The following is a 21,981-nucleotide window of genomic DNA, read 5'->3' on the forward strand; positions in this document are numbered from 1 at the left end:
TCAGGTTTTAGGAGGAAAGAGTCTGAAGGTCCTCTACTGGAAACCTTGTAAGAAATGACTGTGGTTGGGACAAAGCTATAAAAGCCAGATCAAATTCTCTCCTCCTCACATTTTATTTTATTAAAAAAAAAAAGAAAAAAAGAAAAAAAGAGCAAAACCAAACAAAAATCACACACAAAAATTAAAAAACAACAACAACAAAAAAAACCAAACAAACAAAACAACTGCCTTCAATTTTTTCAGTGAATGTTCTTTTCCTACTTCCATTTCCATTTCTGGTTGCCTCCAATGGCTTCTTTTGAAATAGCACTCACTATCTGTGTCTAAAAGGCTGGAATTAAAAAAATATATATTATTCTCTCTTTACTTTCCTTCTTTTATTTTCTGGGATAATTTCCCTTCCTGCCCATCTCAATCTTTATTCCTTTTTCTTCATCGATTGTGTTGTCTTTCCCTCTTCCCTGTGTTGTCATCTTTACTTTCACTCTGTATTTCAGTTCCTCTTTTTCCCTCACTCCCCAGCCTCACAAACTACTGTCATGGCATCAGGTTGTGACCGCAATGAAGACTGTCAGATTTTCAAATGGATGAAGACTGTCAGATTTTCAAATGGATGAAATACTGCTTCTACAAGCTCTACGAGAGCAGTGCCTGCATCTTTGCCTCGCATACTGCTGCCAAAATGTTTCAGATGCACAAGACAGTTCCTCAGTGAGTCTGGAAAAAGGAGAGATTCCCTTGCGTTCTTAGTGCAGTCACCCAAATTATCCATTTCTGAGGCCAGCCCTGATGCTTAGAATGCAAACCTTTCATAACAATAAAACACTCTCATTGTAAAGAACAATGTGATAGTAGCGGTGTGTCGGGTACTCTGCCACAACACTAAATCGTCAAAAATCAGACGGATACATTAACATACTGCTTTTCAGAGTTAAAAATAATTAATTACTGATGAGCTAACGTGCGTATCTTGCAACTGGCAGCCATTTCTAATCCCGTATATCTGATTTCCTTGGTACCTTGCTAGCAGCTGTAGATAATTCTTTGTTGTAAACATAAACTATCATCTAAATCAGGACATATATATATATATTTAATTAGTTCAGAAGCAAAGTGCTTTAAATCTTACAATTTTTACTTTTGCCCTGTGGAAACGGCACTAGGTCTAAATGCTCAAATTTTTGCTTTTTGATACATCCTGCAGCATTAGCTTTGTAGGCAATTCATTATTTAAACCTACTGTACTACATGAAAGGCTGCCATACTGTAGGTATAAATCTGAATTTTAGCCATCACTTGAACATGCATTTTCATGCAACTAGAAGATATGGGCTCATTCAACTGCTTTTCAGATTCATCCTGTTTTTGTGATTTTATCTCATTAAAAAGGCTTTCAAAATAGTTCATGCTATGATATGTATGACTAGAGGAATGACTCAGCCAATGAAGAAAGCCTACAAGCTGTTATTTAAGTTTGACATGGAGCAGACTGAGTGCTTCTGTACCGTCCCCTGGCTTGCAAATGCTTTGAGATGATCTTGATATTCCAGTCCTTAGAGAGTCAGTGGAGAGAGTTGTTTCCACTAGAGGGCGAGAGATGGCTTCAGTAGTCTCTGTTCCTGCCTCTGTCTCCAACTCTTCATCAGTTATAAATAATTTTGACTCCCTCCATTTGGAGTATACATCTTGGCTACCTCTTGAACCACTGGAGTCACTGCCAGTAATCTGTACATTCAGTTCTTCTGTTGATTGTATAAGGTTTTGTATAGATAAAGATTTTCCTAAATCCATTTGCACCACAGGTTTAACTGAGAGCAAAGGTTCCCCTTCTGTATCCAGTCCTTTTCTCCACGTGAGATCCTTGGTTGTGCTGGGCTGAGCGACTTGTCCGTTATCCTTTGATGCAACAAGGCAAGCGGTGACATCAGAAATATTTTCCTGCGTGGTTACAGGAATAATGTGAACGGGCTCAGGCCTACTGATATGCTTCACTGATGAGAAAGGTGGTATTTGCAGTGTTGTTGGAGTTGCTGGCTTAGTTGCCTGGTTTATTTGGTTTGATGTGTTGTTAACTGTTGCATGTCCATCATTTGGCACTTGCGTCGCTTGACTATGCATAGCAGGACTAATAGCATAGTAAGCCTGAGTGCTAAATTCATTTGGTGTCAGTATTAGCTGTAGGCCACGAGGCAGATTGGCACTAGCTGATCTGGATACACATCCACTGATTTGTGCAGAGCTAGACAAATCTTTGCTATCGGACGGACTTTGATAATCAGAAGTCTGCTCACATTCAAAAGGTGGCATTTGAAGTGAAGCCAAAGTGAGCGCTGATGCGGATCCTTTTCGCAAGACTTGTTGATAAATATCTAACAGGCAGTCCAGTTTTGACTCAATGGATTGTACCTACAGGAGAAGAGGAAAAGCTTAAGATTAATGCAGAATATCGTTTTGAAATGTTTGGAACCCAAGCAGAAGGAAAATGAAACTGCTGAAGAGAAAAATGTTAGGAGCTTGATTCAAGCTATTGACTCATGAAAAATAATGTCAAAAGCCTTCTAGCTACAAGTTTTTCATAAGCAAGCTGATAAAAAGGGGAAAAATCATTAACTTGCAATTTTTTCAATCTTATTTTTCTGTACATGGAACACAGTTGAAGTAATATGATTCATATATCTTTTATGTCATTGTATATAGGAAGCAGATATCAGAGAAAGCTAGTTTGCATTTGAAACTGGTAATAAAATACACAAAAGTCAAGAGCAACAGAACAAGACAAAACCAGAGGCACAGGCAATCACTCTACCTGTTTCTCCACCTTGACTACACGCCCTAACATGCTGAGGTCATCAGTTGTCTCATTCTCTGCTGTATTCTTTTCTCTACTTCTTTTATCTGCAGTGATTTGTCCTTTCCCAAGAATTTGGTCAACACTGTAAGAGAAATTAAAAGCTGCTGTGATTCCTGAAAATGGTGCAGTGTGGAAGTGTTTGCTCTATCCAGACACCGAGTATTAAAATGACAGCGCTTCAGAAGAGCACCTGAGAAAGAAACTAAACTCAATTACATTGGAAAATAATGGAAAAAATGAGAGATTTTGGAACATTTTGACATAATCTTGCAGATAGCTTTTCTTTTATGTCGGCACTAACTGGGAGTTAGAAATTAGCCACCAACTGAGAGAGCTGGAGCTGGAATTGCTGGGGTACACACAGTGCAACAGTCATTTTATTACTGCTGGGAACTGAGAACATGATTGCTCTGATCCTATGCTTTAGATGTAGTCCGCAATTTCTTTAGTGTGAAAAGAGAATGTCTGGGGAAAAGGGAAGTTAGCAATGTTAACTTAATCCTTCTGACAGCATATGTTCCTCATTTATGAAAGAACTTTTCAGATAAAGGATAACCTTTTCTATCATTCAGGTTTTCATTTTCTGGCAGAAAATTAGATACATGCACTTTTGTGTGTTTTCACACACAATTTAGTTTCTGTCTCGGCTGTGTTCTGAACACAGCTGGGCTGTAGCATGGATGGGCAATCTGTACCCAAATATGACACAGAAATGTTAAATGTTATCAATATTCATTATACAGCAAATGTTACAACAAGATGCCTATTCAGAGCAGAAACTGCTGTTTTCCTACCGTGACTGAAGACTCTTGATCCTGCACAACATGTCTAGATGACCCGCTGAATACTGTTCAATGACATCTTTGACATCATATGGACGAAGTGTTTCCTTAAACTTTCTCTTTGCAACATGAAATTTCATAATTCTGGGGAAGAAGCATTTCACAGATTAATTTTCAAAGTGGTTACAAAGCAATGCAATATTTTCTACTGTCAAAATATTGTCAGATAATTTCTTTTAAGATATTCTCAGTACAGCTTTACAGTTTTCTGTGATGCTTTTGTAGAAATGGGATGTCCACCAAGTAGCTCTTTATGGAATGAAAAGCTTGACTGTTGTATCACAAATTTGAAAGAATAGAAATGACAAATTTGGAAAGCGACTGACAGTGAGCAGATGACAGTGTTTATTATGATGTGCATTTAGTAACTGTAAGAGGACAATAAAAATCAATAAAAAAAACAAACACCATCCTGTAGTAGTATTTGAGTGGAATGTCAGGAAAACCCTACTTTGCATGGTTGGGACAGACATTATGATGCATGGAGTCAGATGATTGGTTTACAGTGATCCTCCACTCATTTCAGTATTATGCACAAATGTGCTTCCAAATAATATCAGCCTTTTCTGACAGCACTCGGGTTGTTATTTCCCATTCTGGTAACTGCCAGTTAAAATGAGATTGCTTGCCACTAACTTGAAATATGATTCTGATTTCAGAAATTAAAATGGAAAAGGCCTGTTAAGAGTAGTCCATCACCTTGACATTTCAGGACTGATCTCCACAAAGTTTTAAATATGTCAGATGATGATGCACTTTCCTTTTTTCCAGACTAATAGATTTTGGTGCCTTTTGTCATCTGGAAGTCTCTGAAGGTGGGATGTGGATTTTTTTTTTTTCCTTTTAGCTGTCAGATGATGGCAGGGCGCTCTGTTCGTAACAATCTGGCAGCACAATCTCCTACAATCTGGTTCTTTACTCAGGTTATGAAGAATAAATGATGTAGTTGACATACAAGAAAGTATTGTTCTTTTGTTATTATTCTCTCAGTTTGGATGGTCACCATTTTTTACCTCATGCTCTTGATAAAAGTGAAAAATACAGAACTCTTAGAAAAGCAAAATTGGTGAATTAATGGAATAAGTGAAGAAAATGTAATATACCAGAACTGTGTGATTTCAAAAGGAAAGAGGCAGACAACTATTTTTTATTAACAACTATAGAATCTTAATCAATGTGCAGAAAACCCTTCATCACCACTTTGCAGGTTTATAGCAACTTCCTGGCTATTGTAATGTTCAGAAATCAAATACAGCCCCAAAAGCAGCATGGTAAGTTGTAAATATGCTGCTTCTGGTTTAGGTATTAGCTCATATGATGCCATCTAAATTAACTTCCGCAGGGTTTGGAACAGACCGTCATCGCTTACTTCTTTTTACTTCAAATACATACAATTTTACATAAACTGTGAAAAAAAAAAAAGAAAAAAGCTTATAAAAAGCTGGCACTTTAAAAGCCTGTGAGTTAATTACAAACATGAAACATGAACTCTTTCAGCAAAGGAGCCTAGCAACTGCTCCGTGGTTATTAAATTCAGTTGATTCTCCATAGTTATTTACTCTCAACTTACAAAGCTCAAATGTCTTTCAGTATCTAGAAATAACTATCTAATTGAGCTTGATAGCTTTGAACACCCATTTGGAAATATTATTACAACTATACAGAGCGTATTCAAAAATAGCAGTTGAATTGAGAATAAAAAGCTTTTGAGCTTCCTTCATTTGTGCTTCTGGAAAAAAAAAGGGGCCTACTCTGTGTTAAAAATGAAGGTGGGCAACACACCTGTACAAATAAAAGGGAATATGAGCAAAAATTACTTATATTCTCTAGCCTACCAACAGTAGGGACAGAGAAAGCAATCAGAACATAGATAGCATGGTGTGTCTTTTCCAGCTACACCACACGGGGGCAAAAAAGACTCGTCAGAAACGAATCGAGTTGCCACTAGCAATCCCTGTTAGCACGGACATAGCAGCAGTAATTTAAAGTAAGAATTAACCCAGAGGAACAAAACTGTGCACGTCTCACCGTTTTTTAAAACGTTGTTTCTATTTTTAAATCACTGTATGCCATGCTGGAATGTGTTGTTTTTATAACTCAAATATAATGTGACAGAAGACATGCTGTTCTATAAACCTGTCACAGTCATCAGCACCACTGTTTTTCTGGTGAGAATTAGCCATAAATTGTAGCCTTTTTCAATGATGCATCCAGAGAGCAGGAAAAAAAACATTCTTTTCTGTTGAATTAGACCAACATGTCCTGTTAATTGTTAGAATAGCAATTTTTGCCTGACCTTCATGATCGGTACTGATAGAGAATTACAGTGTTTCCTGAATTTGCAAGTTGCATACATTACTTGCATTTGTTGCATTTGATTTTCTTTTCACGTCACGCCCTACATCACTGAAAGGTATTATGCTTACCATTAATGCACTGAGACTGGCACCAAGTCACAACATCTCTAACCATCCCTGCAGCCCTGTCATATGCATGCTGTTTTTTGAGCCTATATCCTGTCAGTCTTGCCACCATCTCAGGAGGAAATGGAGCATCACTGCACTGGGATTGCAGGCAAACTCATACACAAGTCCTGCCACAAATATTAAATTTGGGTAGGTCATTCTGCCCATGAAATACCCACAGTTTGTTTGCTTACTCTCTATATCAGGAAAACAGATACACACAGATATAGCTGTGTCGATTCCTCCATCCCACTATTCTTAGCTTGCTAGATAACTCTAAACTGCAACATGCAGAAGATAGCTGAATCCAATATAGGGAAGATAAAATAGACATAGGTGGGGATGAGTTAGATTCACTATGTATAGGGCATCTGGGTCTATACCATCTCCTCTTTGGAGCCTTAACTACAAACCCATTGCCTAAAAGCCAAAGACATTGCTTTCTCCCAAGCTCAATGCTGTAGTACCCGAAGACTCATCAAAGACCCTTGCTGAAATGCTGAAACACATTGTGCAGAAAATATACAAGGCATTGGGATTGAAAAGAAGCAGAGGATTCTGAAACAACACAATGACTTTTTGTAGAGGTAGCAGAAACATTTCCAAGACTCAAGATAAATAGAAAATCATATTTTCCTTCTTCTACTATTAAATATGTATGACTATTCAGCTGCACAGCTTATCAGCCCAGGAATTCTCATGTTTCGTTATATTTAGCTAAATTTATTATTATTTCCTATTAACAACAAATGAAAACACATCTGTGCAATCACTAGAGTTAAAGAGAGAAAAGACCTCTTAGGTCAACAAGTTCCTCTTCCTGCCCTTGCAGTTATTCCCTACTGCATATTTATTTATTCTTTCTAATTTTGTGTTTCATAAATAATACAATAATTTCAGCATTTCTGTTGTTCTGTATTACAAATCTTAGAGCCTTATGCTATGATAAATGATCGGAGATTTTACCATATATGGAAACAAATTAGTCTTGGTCTCTCTTCTATACTTGTGAACTAATTGTGAACTAACAGTGAGAGCTGAGTCTCCAACAGCTCTGATAGCAGGATATGAACAGCTTTTTGCTCACAGCAAGGCTACAGCCAGTTGATTAGTGCAACAAAACCTGCTGACAAAGAAGCTAGCTAGCAAGAATTGCTTTTGTGCACTGCTCTTGGAGGCCAGCTTGCATCTGCAGGGAGCAGGACTCTTGCTGGCCTGAAGTTAGATGCATCTCTCATCTAAAATGCACTGCTCATCTCAAAAACGTTTACAAATGCACAGAGCAGTTTTTTCTTACTTTTCCTACTGCCTTAGGTTGGAGGCAAACGGAGAGTTTGGAGTAAAGGGGATGGAAGGAGTGGCACAAAATCTGCACTGGGGAAGGCTCAGCTGGGGAGCTTTGAAAGGAGGTGGGCAGCTTGAAGGGTTATGGGCAGGTCTGTGCAATGGGTCTTCAGTAGGACCACCTGGGAGTCCTGTTTTCTGAAGGTGATGTAGCTGAATGGATTCTACTGTGTGCTGTTGAGGTCTTTTGTATCCTATTGATTGAAGCTATTCAAGTACCTTCTGTCCTCATCTGCTCCTGTATACTAGCATGAAAGGAAAGCTTCCACCCTCCCCTGTTCCTTTGCAATTCAAAGCCGATGCTAAAAACAAACTTCAAAATGAGGGACAAAGTTTCCATATGGACAGATGCTATCATCTTGAAATTCTACAGTTACTATGTAGTGTCTCAGATCCTTCTTCAGATGTTTGCATAGATCCCAGCGTGGTCAGGTAACAGACACTCTGAATAATAAGAAAGAGGAGTATCAGCTATCTGACAAACTGAATTATCACTCTCTTGAATTTGGCAGGTTAAGGTTAACAAAAGTCTGAAGAATATTGCTTATTATGCTTTAAATATCTCAAATAAAGATGTGTTATTGAAGAAAGATGTGATATACTAACATTTGCAGGGAGAAATGGGACAGATTTCTTGGCTTATAGCAAGTGGAAATGCAAAATTCTTCTCAACCCCATTGGTGAAATGAATTCTTTAGTAAGCGGAGTACACAAAATTGGAGATAATCTAACAAGTTTACCATTATTGGTTGAATAGTGCATTACTGAAACAATGAGACTGTTGCGTCTTTGATATTTTTAGAAAATTTCTTCAGATGATCCTGTGGAGGAAGTTTGCCAGCAATGGCCTTTGAATTCAGCGCCTTTCCATTAGAGCTGATAACTACCAAGAGAACCTGAGCAGAACTTGAACCAGGTGGACCCAGAGGTCCCTGCAAACCTCAGTTATTCTGAGATTCTGTGAAAAGATGCGGGTGATGCACTGAAAACAATTCAGTGGTGTCCTTGAAAAGAAGCCCCAATAATTCAGCTAGTACTAAAATATCAAGTTTTAAGGAATTTGGACAGTATTAAGAATGAGATGGCCATTAGTATCATTTGCTAGTACAGTGGCAAGGTGCACTTGGAGCCAGGATTCAACCAGTCTGTTTAAAATGCAACATCCCAGACAAGCATCTTTGGCACCAGAGCAAAAATATATGCTGACTGTTCCGAATTTGAACCTTTTCCATTCAGAGGAAGAGGTCTGCCTTGAAGCTGAACGCTCACAGTATACAAGGATTTCTGTCACCTGTTGAAGCACTGTTGACAAGAGATGGTTCACAGCAGTGACATTTAAGTAGCCCGTCACAGTGGCTGTGGGCATGGAACTGGTATCTGACACGTTCTGTGAGGTCATTTCCAGGCAGATTGGAAAGATGGTAGGAACAGACATCTGCAAGTGATCTGTCAAGCTGCCTTGGCTTGCAGAAGAGAATTAGAAACTGCCTTACCAGCTATCTGTCTACATTGGCAATCAGTGGAAAAAGGGGAAGGAAATACAAGCAGCTTGTGCAGGTTCCCATCGTATAAATTATTTGATAAAGAACTTGAGTTCATTCTTCTAGCACTGAGAGAACTAAGGCAAGAATCCCCCTTTAAGAAAACAACACCTTTCCATTGTTCTTTTTGCAGAAACCCCCTGTGGCTGGTGCCTGCCTCCTGAAGCAGTGTCCAAGTGTGATACAGGGCCCAGCAGGCAATCCCCACACATAGCACCAGGTTTGCTGCAGGCAGACAGGGGACGACAGAGCTCTCTTTGCTTATCAGTTTACTCTTTATGGAGGCAGGTTTGCCTGTCAGGAATTTCACTTCAAAATATTTAGTACAAGAGCTTTGGCAGTCTCAGGAGAGTGAATACTAAATTTAAGCATTCAATACTGGTAATTTTATAAGTTTCAATGTAGTTTTCTACTTCCTTGGAAAAGAAGGTAACTATTAGTTTTAAATCACTGGGGTAATATTTACTTCAATGGCAGGCAAGGTTTTGCACAATTGAATGAATGTCATTATCCTGCTGGTACCAGAAGAAAGTTGCAGTAAAAGCCAGATGACGGTTTCAGGAATGTGGAAATGCAATGAAAATGTAAACCTTTGAAGGAAGTAACTTTTCCGAGCAAAGTGATATACATTCAGTAAAGCTACATCAAAATTAAATACAGTAATTTCAATTACAGGAAATATACTAGAAACCAGCACTCATTATTCTCTTTCTTTTCGTAGCCAAATTACACGATACTTTTGGAAACTGAAAAGCTGATAATGGAAGAGAAACGATGAAGACAAAGGACGAGTAAACCATATCAGCATTAGTTATGTGACAAATATAGTTGTGTAATATGTTCAACTAATTGACACGCATTTATTTAGTGCCTTAATTACAGAAATCTGAAATATTTATTCACTCGGTATTTTCTACTCACCTGATTGCTCTGATGACAGTTTTAAGTGCAGGAGTGAGATCTTCTACTGACACATCACACTGGCACCCTTTATCATCATAAACATCATCTGTTCCAAGACTGGTGTCAGCTACAATATACAAAACAGACGAAACAATAAGCATTTAAAAATGCCTTCCTTAGTGTTGTTTTCTAGCTGCCTGCACAGTCATACTGGAAAAATAGGGACTACAAATCAAGTATTAAAAAGCTTCATCAGTTAATGAATTGTATAATATGCTTGTCTGTGTTTAGGCTTGTGTCATAAAAGGACCAGGATGCCCCTAGTGAAAATGATAGAATTTAGAAGGGAAGAGAGCCCTGTTATTTTTAATACAAATGAATAGTGAGTTCTGGTAAGTTGTATACTGATATCTCAGTGTTTTTCATCACATTCTCTATCTTACGTGAAAGTGGGGAGTTAGCAGATATAAATCAAAGAAGCAAAATACACTGAAATTATATTAAATTGTTATTTTTTTACTGCCATGAATGAACTTTTCAGACAAAGGAGAAGATCCATTTCATTTATTAAGAAGGCTGTGCAATGATGCAGTACTTAGTTACAGGTAAAAAATAAACAAAATATCTTTTTGCCAGAAATGAATAGAGAATGATACTCATCATAGATTAACCGCCCCCTTAAACTTCACAGACATGTAGATTCTGCAGTATTCTTTTGCAGCAGGCACTCAAGTTAATATATTTGTTTGCCTGAACAAAATAGATCCTCTGTTCTTTCCTAACATTGCCCTGCAGGGTTACCATTTGTGAATCAATTAGAAATCTCAGAAGGGCTCCGTGTATCTCAGTTCTCAAGAAAAAAAGGGAAGGATGCGCAACCAAGATGATTTACAAACTCCAAATGCACAGGAATGGGAATGGAGGAAGGAAGGCAGGATGCCCATGTCATACATATATTGAAAGACAGAGGAAACCTGTCTTGAGGGTAGGTGTTTTTTCTCCCAAACAGTCTCTCATCACCTGCATCAAGTCCAAGTGTCCAGGAAAAATTTCAGAAGGAAGGTAAGTGCATTTTAACACCTCAGTGTTTCTACTTCATAAAGAAGAGAATGAAAAAAGAAGGAATAACACATGAAATAGAGAAAAAAGGATGGAATTCATTATTCCTTAATAACAAAGGAGATTTCTTTACAGTCTTACATCCCTACCCATATTCATGCTATTATTTAAAACATAGGCTCAGTCACTCAGAAACACTGCAAGTTAAACATTTCAGATGACTTCACTGTAATCAATTTTGATCCACAAACAAAAACATCTGCAGGACATTTTTGCAAGTTCCCATTTCACAAAGATTGCAAATTAAAGATGAAAAATATTCTTCATCATGCTGAAATGCACAGAAATTTCATGTCATCTTTTAAATCTAATCAGAATACTATCTTAAAATAAACAGCATTGTACTAAGCTGCATTTTCTGGATCTGGTATTGATGCGTTGTCTTTACAGATTTAATATTTGGCCATAATAATTTATTTTGATGAGATATGACCTTAGGAGTTATGCGCTAAAATATTAAAAGAGTCTTAAAATGTGAAGGTCATTAGTTCGAAGAACATTTTTGGACAGAAGCTGAAAAATAAGTTTGTGGTATTTTTTAATTCCTCATAAGACCTTAACCTTGTGTTGCGGTAGTTTCGTGGTTGGCGCTGTTCTGACAGGAAATGATAGCAAAGATCACTTTTATGTTTTCTGGGATTCATGAACTAAAACCACCCCTGACAAAACTTAAGAGCATCAAGGGGACAGTTTTTAGTATTGAACAGAAAGAGGGATATAGAAAACAAGTGTTTTGGTTAAGGCCATCCATCTGCGGCAAAACAGAGCCTACTCTGCCTAGTTCATTAGTCTCTAGAACATATTTTCTTTTTTGACTGTTGCTGAACTGTTATATCCACGATGGACATCTACCATAATTGTGAAGAACAACAAAAAATTGTCTTTCACAGATCAACTTAACACAATAGAAATGGCTTATAGCAGAGACAATAACGTCTTCAATTACATGCACTGAATAATCAAATGAAACCTTAAAAAAATTCAGTTTTACATCATAAAAATGAAGTTTTCATACACAACTGGTATCTTCCCTTCTTTGCCACTGTTGTAAGCCAAGCCTTCAATGATGTTAAGAATGCTTTTTACTGGCGCTCTTTCAAAAGCTTTACTACTGACTTTGCGTATCGTATCTCTCCACTGTTCCTGCCTAACTAATATTTACATTTCTGTCCAAAAACTATAGTTAGCTAAAATAAATTATGTAATTAGGTTTTTGGGTATATACAGTATTTAAAACTGCATCCCCAGAGATGCTGAGTATACCATGACACTAACTTTCTAGATGTTATGTCTGATTAGCCTCTCCAGTCCTTCCAGTGCTGACATCTCCCAGCTCATTCCTAAATTCCATACCAAAAGTTGAGTTCTGTACATTACTGGTATTTCCAGTGGCTGGCTAGGGTTGTAAACAAAATCAGTTATTCTGGTGTAAATTAGGGATAATTTTGCTAAGGTCAGAAGAACTACAGCCATATAATCCCTTGTGAAACAGGAGACTCCAACTTGAAAGTTTAAAATAAACATGTTTCTATATGATTATCTCACTGATACAGTTCCTGCCAAGTGCAGTCTCATTAATAAAAGGTCCTCCTTAATGCAGCGTATCTTTGCAGAACTGTTCTGAGAACAGTATGGTGCAATTAGAGTTTCATGTTGCTCTCATGTGGATACAAAATCAGCAAAATCTTTAAACGGACGCTGGAAAATTCTTATAAATTTAAGCCAGCTTTAAGAAGAGATACTGCTCCTAATAAATCACCTTCTTATATTTTTTTCTTTTCTAATATTCCCACTGACATGAATTTCCTCCATTATAGCAGGCACTCAGTACTACATGTCAATAAAACTTGAGAAAAGCTATAAACCTTGTTTGATTCATATGGGAAACATTCATGTTTCTTTTTAATACTAAGCAGACTTGGGAAAAGGTTTGAGAAATACATAGTAAGAATTTGGAAAAAAAAAATCCAGCTTAAAAAGCCACTGAACTCGAAGTTCACATTCTGATGAATTTTTCCAGTGGAAGTTCATGTTGTGTACAACATAGTTATGAGGTGAGATGTTCTTGTATCACTTCTGTTTCTCTCAAGTTCATCCCTGAGGTCGGGGCTATGCTGGGGCCAGCTTGGCCCCTGCAATGGCTCCAACTGTTAAAATCACTGCCAGTTCCCAGACAGGATTGAGCTCCAGCCTCTGACAAGCCCTGCTCTGTGCTGCCTCCTGTCCTCAGAGAGGTTCCTACCCTTGGTTCCTAACTAAGGGCAGGCAGGCCCTCCAGTGCCAGCTCACGCTTAGCCCTGAACACAACTACTCCTTTCCCCATCTCTGTACCCCTTAGCCATGTCTTCTGCTCCCCATTAGGGTCCATGCATGGTCCAGGCCTCCCTAGGATTAGCAACAGTCTGGCTTTTTCTCCAGGAGCCTCTGCCACTAGCTAAACAGGTCTTCCAATGCCCTATGCACCTTTTAGTACAGCATTAAGACATACTCCTGGAATTCTCCGTAGAAGGAGTTGGACAACTCGGAAACAATTCCTCTTTTCTAATACCAGCATATTTACAATTTAAGATGTCTTTTGATCCTAAGCTTCAGTCTGTCCGTGTAAGTATTTAAACTGGTATTTGTTTCACAACTCATTGGCCAGCCGTGAGTATCTTACAATCTTTGATGTTATTTACTTTGGGTCACTGTCTTGTCTTTGCCTCTTATTAATTTCTTCCTTTCTTCCTTAATGGCAGTCTTTGAATTAACATACAGCAAGTAAGCAATTACCAACAAATAGAAAGAAGCATTAATGTCATTAAAATTACATGCATATTTCCCGGTTTGTCACAGTGTTTATGCATTCTTCTTGCAAACTCTTCAGTTATGATCACCCCAAATGAACAGAATAAAGATTACACTGTTCTGTAGCCTTATATGCCACTAACAAAAAAATTATCAGTATGTAGCTGCATTTCATATGACTCTGTGCAGAAGTTATGTGCAAGATTTGATTTATTATTTCTGTACGTATCTTACATCCTTTCATCATAATTGGGAAAACTGTACCACTGCTCTGATCACCGTCATAGCTTCATGATCTCAATGTCAGTAATATTTGAGCAATTATGTGCCCGTTGAACAGAACAGAAAATATTTTCTACTCCTGTCTGTTTTCTGGAACTGTCATATGCTAACATCAACAGTCCAACACTAATAAGTGCCTGTGCAGACATCATGAATAACCTATGGTAACGCTCCTAACACTTCAGTATTGATCCCAATGTAGACCCTTTCATTAGTTTTTTCAAAGCCTACAGATGTGCTTCAGTCTTCCTGTGAATCTGCAGAAGATAGCTTGAGCTGTTTGTATGGGTGATGTAAGTCATTTTGTTGAGGTTAAGTACTCACCTCTCAGACTAGGCAAAATATGTATAGGTGCCCAAAGTTGACAGCTTGCAGATGACCCTCAATTATTCATGATACAACGCAGTCTTACTTCAACTTGTTAAAAAAAACCAACAACACCGATTTGAAAAAAAAATCGGAACAATTTCCATTTTCATGCATGACTTCAAGTGAAAAATAGCTGGTGGCCTAATTTTCACAGATGCTTAGTTACAGCAAGCCATACTTGCCCAGAGAGGTTGTAGATTCCCCATCGCTGGAGGTGTTCAAGGCCAGGTTGGATGGGGCCCTGGGCAGCCTGGTCTAGTGTTATGGAGGTTGGCAGCCCTGCATGTGGAGGGGGTTGGAGCTCCATGATTCTTGAGATCCCTTCCAACCCAGGCCATTCTATGATTCTATGATACTTAATAACTAATGTTGGAAATTCAGAACTCAACATAGGAATTGAGGCTCAAACAATCCATAATTGTTGAGGTTGGAAGGGATATCTGGAGGTACAAGCCCCTTGTTAAAACCTAGAATGCCTATAAGGTAGGGGCATTTCACTTCACTTTGCACTGCCGTTGAAGTACCATCCTGTACCTGCAAGAACTTGCTTGTTAGGTTTTTAGCCCTTATTCTCTAAAATATTGTCATATCCTCAATTTTACTATTTCCACAAATGTCACAATACATGGAATTTTTCACAAAATCTCAATTACTTTTTCCCTCAAAAAACTACCCTAGCTATAGACACCTTCATGTTTTATGTCCACACAAATAATATAATTTTTCTTAATCAAAACAAAATGTGACTCAGCCTAGTAACTTTGTTTAAATGTTTCATAAAGCTTCTCAGTTCTTCATCAGCTCTCATTATTTTCCTGTTTGTTTGCAGCATGAATACAAGCTTCCATCACTACCCCTAGAAGTGATGCTCTTTCAAATTTTCCTTTGCTTTAAAGCATCATCAAGCTGACTCTCTTTGAAAAAATAGTTCACATAAATCATTTTACCGTGATTGCTTGCTAAGCTCCGTAGGAAACTGAAGAAAGCAACCCTAATTGGGATAAAACTTAATCACTTGCTTAATGATAAGAATGCCCAAAGCTTCCCCAAACAGGGAAAGGCAGCAGCACATGTTTACATGGTTTTCAGAGCAGAAACCAGAAAAAAAAGAGGCCCAAGGGAGTGAATCATGCATTTATTTTCTTGATCCCTGGGAAAAAAAAAAAAAAAAAAAAGGTTTCTCTCTAATCATTAAAGAAGGAAGGAGGCAGGACAAGTTCCATGATTTGCTCTTCACTTTCAGTGTTTAATAATGGTCTAAAAAATACACAAAAATCCCCATAGTCTAAAATGGTTTTCAAGTAGAAAAATTAAGAAAGAAGCAGTAAAGATGATGACATTTGAAGACATCTGAAACCGATGTCTCCTCGAAGGAGGAGAGCAGCATCACTGCACCAGATTTAAAGAACTCTCTCTGCCTTGCGTACATACTGAGCCTCAACCATACACAGTATTTCTGTGGAGTGCAGCAGTGCTGTAGGCATAACTCATCTCTTCCTCCTTTCTCTTCTCATTAAAGAGGCAAAGATTTCCAGATAAGGAGCAGATGAAGATATCAGAACTGGAATTCAGTAGCTATAGTGCAATAGGAAGTTTTACCAGTATAGCAGTATAAAATATTCACCCAGCAAAAATATTATAAGTGAAAAAATTTCTAAAAACCCTCAGATTTGGCAAAAACAGAAGTTAGGATTGTTAGAACATTTTTTTTATATGCAATCTGAGTATAGCTATTTAGTCTCCCACCTCTCTAAATGCAATTTTTAAGGCCAGAAATCTAATTTATATCCGTTATCACATAATGTATACAAGTTCCAAATATCTAAAATTCTAACATTCCCTGCTAACAATTCTCAACTATCTTTAGCTATTATTTAACTTCTCAGAAATTTTGTGTGCTGGCAATATTGCATGGAACAGCTCCCGCAGCTTAATTAAAAAGGAGTCCTGTTCATTTTGAGCGATGATCTGGAGAAACAGGAGACCTCCTAAAGACAATTCATTATATACACAACAATTCTGCAGTTAAAATTGCTGATCTTATTATAAACAGTGGCATGCTGGCCAGCAATTTTAGAATGTCATATGAGAAGAGAAATGGTAGGTTACACTAGAGCAATTTTTCTCACATATACATATGATTGCAGTGAATTTTTTAGACACAGAATTGTAGGCGCTTGAAGGGACCTCTAGAGATCATCGAGTCCAACCCCCCTGCCAAAGCAGGCTCCCTAGACCAGGTTGCACAGGCAGGCTTCCAGGCGGATCTTGAACACCTCCAGAGGAGACTCCACAATCCCTCTGTGCAGCCCATTCCAGTGCTCCATCATAGCACTGGACACAGTTCTCTGACATTTTATGTACAACGCACACAAGAAGTTGTAGTTATATTTCTAAAGGAAGTTGCAGATATATGATAAGACCTACAACTGCAGACTAATGAGTTTAATATCATGTCTAATTTACTATCTCTTTGCATGTCCTCGTAGCATACAGACCAATAGTTCAGAAGTCCTATCACAGGTCCTGGAAGATGAGATTGTTAATCACTACCTGTTTATCATGACCATTCTTGAGCACTCAGTTCAGGTAGTAAAGGTGTACAGCAGGCTACTCGACACATGACAAAGAGAGGACCTCTTTACCTAATTGCTCAAAACCTATGGACTCAGAGCTTAGATCTGATTGCTAGATTATTTTAAAGCACATTTCTAATTAATTACAATTGCAAATGTAATGAATGACAGCTCTATCATGGAGTTTAACAATCACAAGAAAATAAATCTACTGCCTAGCACAAATTGGCATACTGCTAATAAAATGCTACTTCGTCACATCACATGCTGTACAAATAGAGCAGCTTGGTTTTCACATCATTCAGCCACATTTTGAATCAGCAAATTAAAGCTAATGGAGGTGCAGAAGCAACCAAATGAAGGATCTTTGCCACTTCAAGTGAACCATAGATGAGGTCAAGATGTTTGTGCTACTGGAAGGAAAACCTGCCATTTTTGCAATACATAAATTACATGGTAGTAACTGAGGACATGGGGGCTGAAATGCACAGTTGCATTCTTCCCATGGTTCTTGTAATATACTCTACCCTGAGGATTTTGAGCAAGTACTCTGTAGGGAGTAAAAGGCTAGAGGTCATGCAAGCATATAATGTTCAGAGATGCTGCAGAAATCAAATAATCCCTTAGAGAGTTCTTTTTAATTAATCAAATGAAATATGCTTGTAATATCTTTGGTGCTGAACACTTTCGATGCTTTTTTCAAAAAGCCACACAACATCTAGTTTACAGCAAATGCACAATATCCATCATGGGATGGTAGTGTACAAGTATAGAAGGGCACTTTTGTCCCTTCTTGAGGACTGCATATCCAACATAATATCAGCTCATTCCTTAAGCTCTGGCCACGCAACACTGGAGTTGGATTTAAGCAGGAGAAGTTTCTGCTCCTCACAAAAAGAAGCAAGCAGAAGAAAGCTCAAATATATGTTTGGAAAGGGGAGTGCTCTCCACAGAAGCCTGGTGTACTGGGGGCTGTTCCCCACTGACAGCTTAGCTGAGGTGCCTGTTTGGGTGTGCAGGGATATAAGCCATGCTGTATTAACAGGTCATAGGGACAGGAAGAGGCCATATGGGTCAGGGCTCAGCAAAGACTTCTGAGCTCATCAGGGTGAGCTGCATAAGCACCCCTGTGGCATGGCAGCTCTTGTGGGAAGGCTTTGTCTGGCATGACCCTATTAGCCTGTTGTCTACCTCTTCACCATTTGGTAAAATATTCTCAAATGATTTTTGTTAACATTTCAAGCTTACGTTTTATGAAACCTGACTACTTACAATTCCCAAGGCCTTCACAGATTGAGTGCTGAAGAGTTCCATTAGATCTGCTCGGAGGTAATAATTCCCTTCCAAACTGATAACAGGGATTGGAAATGTAGCATCCTGGCACCTTTACTAATTTTTGCAGGATCTCATCTCCAGCAAGAGTTCTGGCAGCTGCAAGGCACATTTCATTGGAGACTGGATGTATTTTTAAAATCAGATTACATAAGTCTTAGTTTTCAATTTAGCTCCCCTGCACTGTTGTTAAATGCTCTGGAGTGTCTGCAGCCATGCCACCAAAGCTCTCTCCAGCCATCAAAGCTCTCTCAGGTTTGGACTCAATTTGCAAATGCACATACGTAGCTGAAATAATTGCTGCAGTTGCCAGGCCTACTTTGGCAAGAGCAATAAATGCTTTACAGGCAGTTTCAGAGGGCTGTCACTACCCATAATTAAAGGCATTTCTGCAACTGTTTCGGTCATGCTGCTCAAAGTCTCCTACACCAAAATCCTTTTAGAACATGCCTGTGACCAGCTGAGGCATCCTGCTTTACTGCCGAGAAACTCTTCTTCTATGGTTTTAATATGCAGCAGGGGAGTGTTCATAAGCTTTTGTTAACACATAGTGTAAGAGAAAAGCTATTACATTTTCAGTCATGTTAGCCAAATGCTGCCTCCACAAACTCCTGCCTGGATTACAAACCTTCCTTTACACAACAGTTTCTAACTGCTCATGTTTATTTTTTCTCTAGCAGTCTTCTTCTGATTGTTTTGGCTCAGACTCCAGCCACATCCTTTATTAGAACTTAGTCAATGCTGCCAAATCTCTCAATTGACTATCTGCCTTAGATCACTCTCACCCAACTAAAGATTTCACTTCCTTTTTGAACTCCCTACATAAGTAATATTTGCTCATTTGCTTTATTTTTTGAAGAGTTCAGCAAACTTCACCTTCATAAAGGGGTAGTTCCTAGTGTACCTGCACTAAGTGAAGATAACTTACAACGCCAAATCCCGTACAGTGAAATCAAGTGAATTACAGAATCATACCTTATCCCAAGTTAGAAGGGTCCTACCAGGATGACCGAGTCCAACTCTTGGCTCCACACAGGACCACCCAAAAAGAAACTCTATGTCTGAGAGTATAGTCCAAATGCTTCTTGAACTCCAGCAGGCTTGGTGCTATGGCCACTGCCTTTGGGAGCTTGTTCTAAATATGTGAATGTCTTTTCTTTTGAAAAGTGAAGTTCATAGTAAGAGCCTTTTATTTTTTCATTGGATTACCAATGTAATCATTTGATCCTGGACTGGAGAACCTGTACCAAATTGCCTCTGTCAGAAGGGTCTTTTCAAAGTGTAATTTCTTCTTCCCTTAAACTTACTGCAAAGAGAAAAGAAGCCCCAGAAAAAAAACAGCCACTCAAGGGTCTTGTTTTGTGTACTGACTTACATCTAGAAATGGTGGCTTCTAGTTTGGCTGAAAGATCAGCACACCAAAACAATTGTTTGGCTGCAGAATACCTCCAGAAGGGAAGTGGAGGGTCTTAGAACTGAGAGATATTACTAAAATATTACTGCAAATGCTGTGTTTTCATCCAGTGAAAAAATTCAAGAAGTACTCAACTAAATACATAGTCTCCAGATCTTTTCCACTGAGATGTCAAAGTGTGCCTAGCTATGAAACTGATAACACAAATGGAAAAAAAAAAATAGAATGTATCAAGCTTGGTAGTGCTGGTCTTTTCCTGCAGTGGACTGGGTAAAGCAGCAGGGAGCTGCCTCTCAGCAGTGAGCATAGTGGAAATTGACCTGATGAGACCAATCCTAGAAGTACTGGACTGGGTCCCAGAGTGGAAACTTGGCATTTGCCTAAAAGCTGGAGACAATGGAGGCTGCTCCTCCTGCCACGGATGAGGAATCAGTCATATCTGTTGGCCCTAGTTCATAAGGGTGGACAAGGAGTTGGAAACTGCTTACAAGGAAACAGCTTGGGCTCACCCGGAGGAGCAGGAAGATCTTTAAAGGCTTACTCACGACAGTGAAGTCCCTGTTGTTACTATCTTTTATCTACAGAAATACCCAAGGTGCCTTTTATGACACCTTTCCCATCAAACAGACAGTGAGAATGAGTGTGATCTTCTCATGCAGATAACTGCTATAAACAACAGTGCATACAGGACAAAACACAGGACTACACGTCGGAAGTGTTTCTGTGACAAATGGGCTGATGAAAAAGTAAACAGATACTTGACTGAGGTGCAGACTGAGGGACTGGCACAGAAGGAGCTGCTGATACCATGGGAGTATGCTCAATAAAATGCTCTCTTCTCAGTTCACTTCCAGTTCAGTGCAAGTTACAGGAGTTTAACCTATGAAGTCATTTCTGGCTTTTATTTTGACAGATACTGGCACTAACTAACTGATTACATGAGAAGCTTACATTTAGAGAGGGTACTTTCAGACTTGTGGTACCCCGAGCATTTCTCACTTCCCAGTTCTGAGCATTGGCATCATCACAGCTCCGTGACAGCCTGAACCCAGGCAGGCATCACACACCCCAGATCATGTGGCTTCTGTAGGACATGAGCCATGGCTCATGCCCCAAAAAGGAGCAGGGGCTGGTGAGCGACCCGGAGGGCTCCTTGGACACTGAGCAGTGGCTGGTACTTCTCAGGAGCTCATTGTAGTGCAGCCAAATTTGGGATTCATGCATGCAAGAGCACTCCACACAGGAGGACTAGCCTAAAAAGATGATCTTAGCAAACCTTTGGTTTGTCTAGTTTGTTCTTCAGGAAAAGTTTATTTACCCAGGCTTTCCCTGACACGATGTGTTGTGCAGGAAATTCTCAGCTAAGAGATGGTGCATTTCAGTTCAGTGGTTGTTTTGCAACCTAGGTGTTTGTGATAATGACTTCTAAAAAGGAAGTGAGCAATGAAATTACACTCTTGTCTGGACAGTTTTACCACAAATTTGGACATAGCACAGGTGATTAGCATTGCAGAAGAAGCTTAAAGCTGCATCTCTTTACTTTGATTAAATGACTCACAGTGTACCTTTTCCATATAGTTGGCATCACTGCCTCTTTTTATAGCTAGACAGTGTTTCCCTTATTTTCCTCCTGAGACCCACAGGAGAGGACAAAATATTAATAAGTAGGGAAAAAATGTGAACATAGAAATCCACATCAATGTCTTCTGGGGCAGGGGGCCCACCCAGAGCTGTGTGAGGACATCTTCCAGTGCAGGACACATTTCTAAGGAGTTTGGACACAACTGGAGTCCTCAAGACTAGTCAGAGAGCTGCTGTAACTAGGGGCAGTGCTTTCTGGTTAGAAGAATCAATGCCTCTTTAACTTCTATAGAAGAAAATCTTTGACTCAGCAGTTGCTATTTGACTGCTGGAGAGAACCTTTCCCAGGAAGGAGAGCAGAGAGGAGCAGCATCCATTTTCACAGCGAGGCAGGGTGCAGGAAAGGCTATGTTTTCTTTCCACATCTAAAATACTCCGTAGAAGGGAATACATAAAAGCGGTAACACTGTTTCTGTTTGCTAAAGCCACTTATCTCCCCTACCTGATAGAACATCTCAAAGGTAAGGAGTAAAACTTAAGGCACCTGCTGGTATATATATTTCTGTCAGATGATT

General features: G+C 39.0%; 1 protein-coding gene across 5 annotated transcripts in view; it reads right to left on the reverse strand.

The window, feature by feature from the left end:
• Positions 1–1,464: 1,464 nt before the first annotated feature.
• The window catches only part of KCNQ5 (potassium voltage-gated channel subfamily Q member 5), a gene marked incomplete at both ends in the record, with an annotated part of 257,573 nt that continues 237,056 nt past the window's right edge, over positions 1,465–21,981 (reverse strand). For 4 of the 5 annotated variants that reach the window (XM_079532686.1, XM_079532684.1, XM_079532683.1 and 1 more), the window contains 4 exons: positions 1,465–2,406; positions 2,807–2,933; positions 3,646–3,777; positions 9,965–10,073. In XM_079532686.1, coding sequence (XP_079388812.1) covers positions 1,465–2,406; positions 2,807–2,933; positions 3,646–3,777; positions 9,965–10,073 — 1,310 coding nt within the window. The remainder of the gene's footprint in view (positions 2,407–2,806; positions 2,934–3,645; positions 3,778–9,964; positions 10,074–21,981) is intronic. The other variant, XM_079532685.1, reaches the window with a different exon arrangement.

Source organism: Tetrao urogallus (assembly GCF_951394365.1).
Source record: "Tetrao urogallus genome assembly, chromosome: 2".
Lineage (NCBI taxonomy): Eukaryota > Metazoa > Chordata > Aves > Galliformes > Phasianidae > Tetrao > Tetrao urogallus.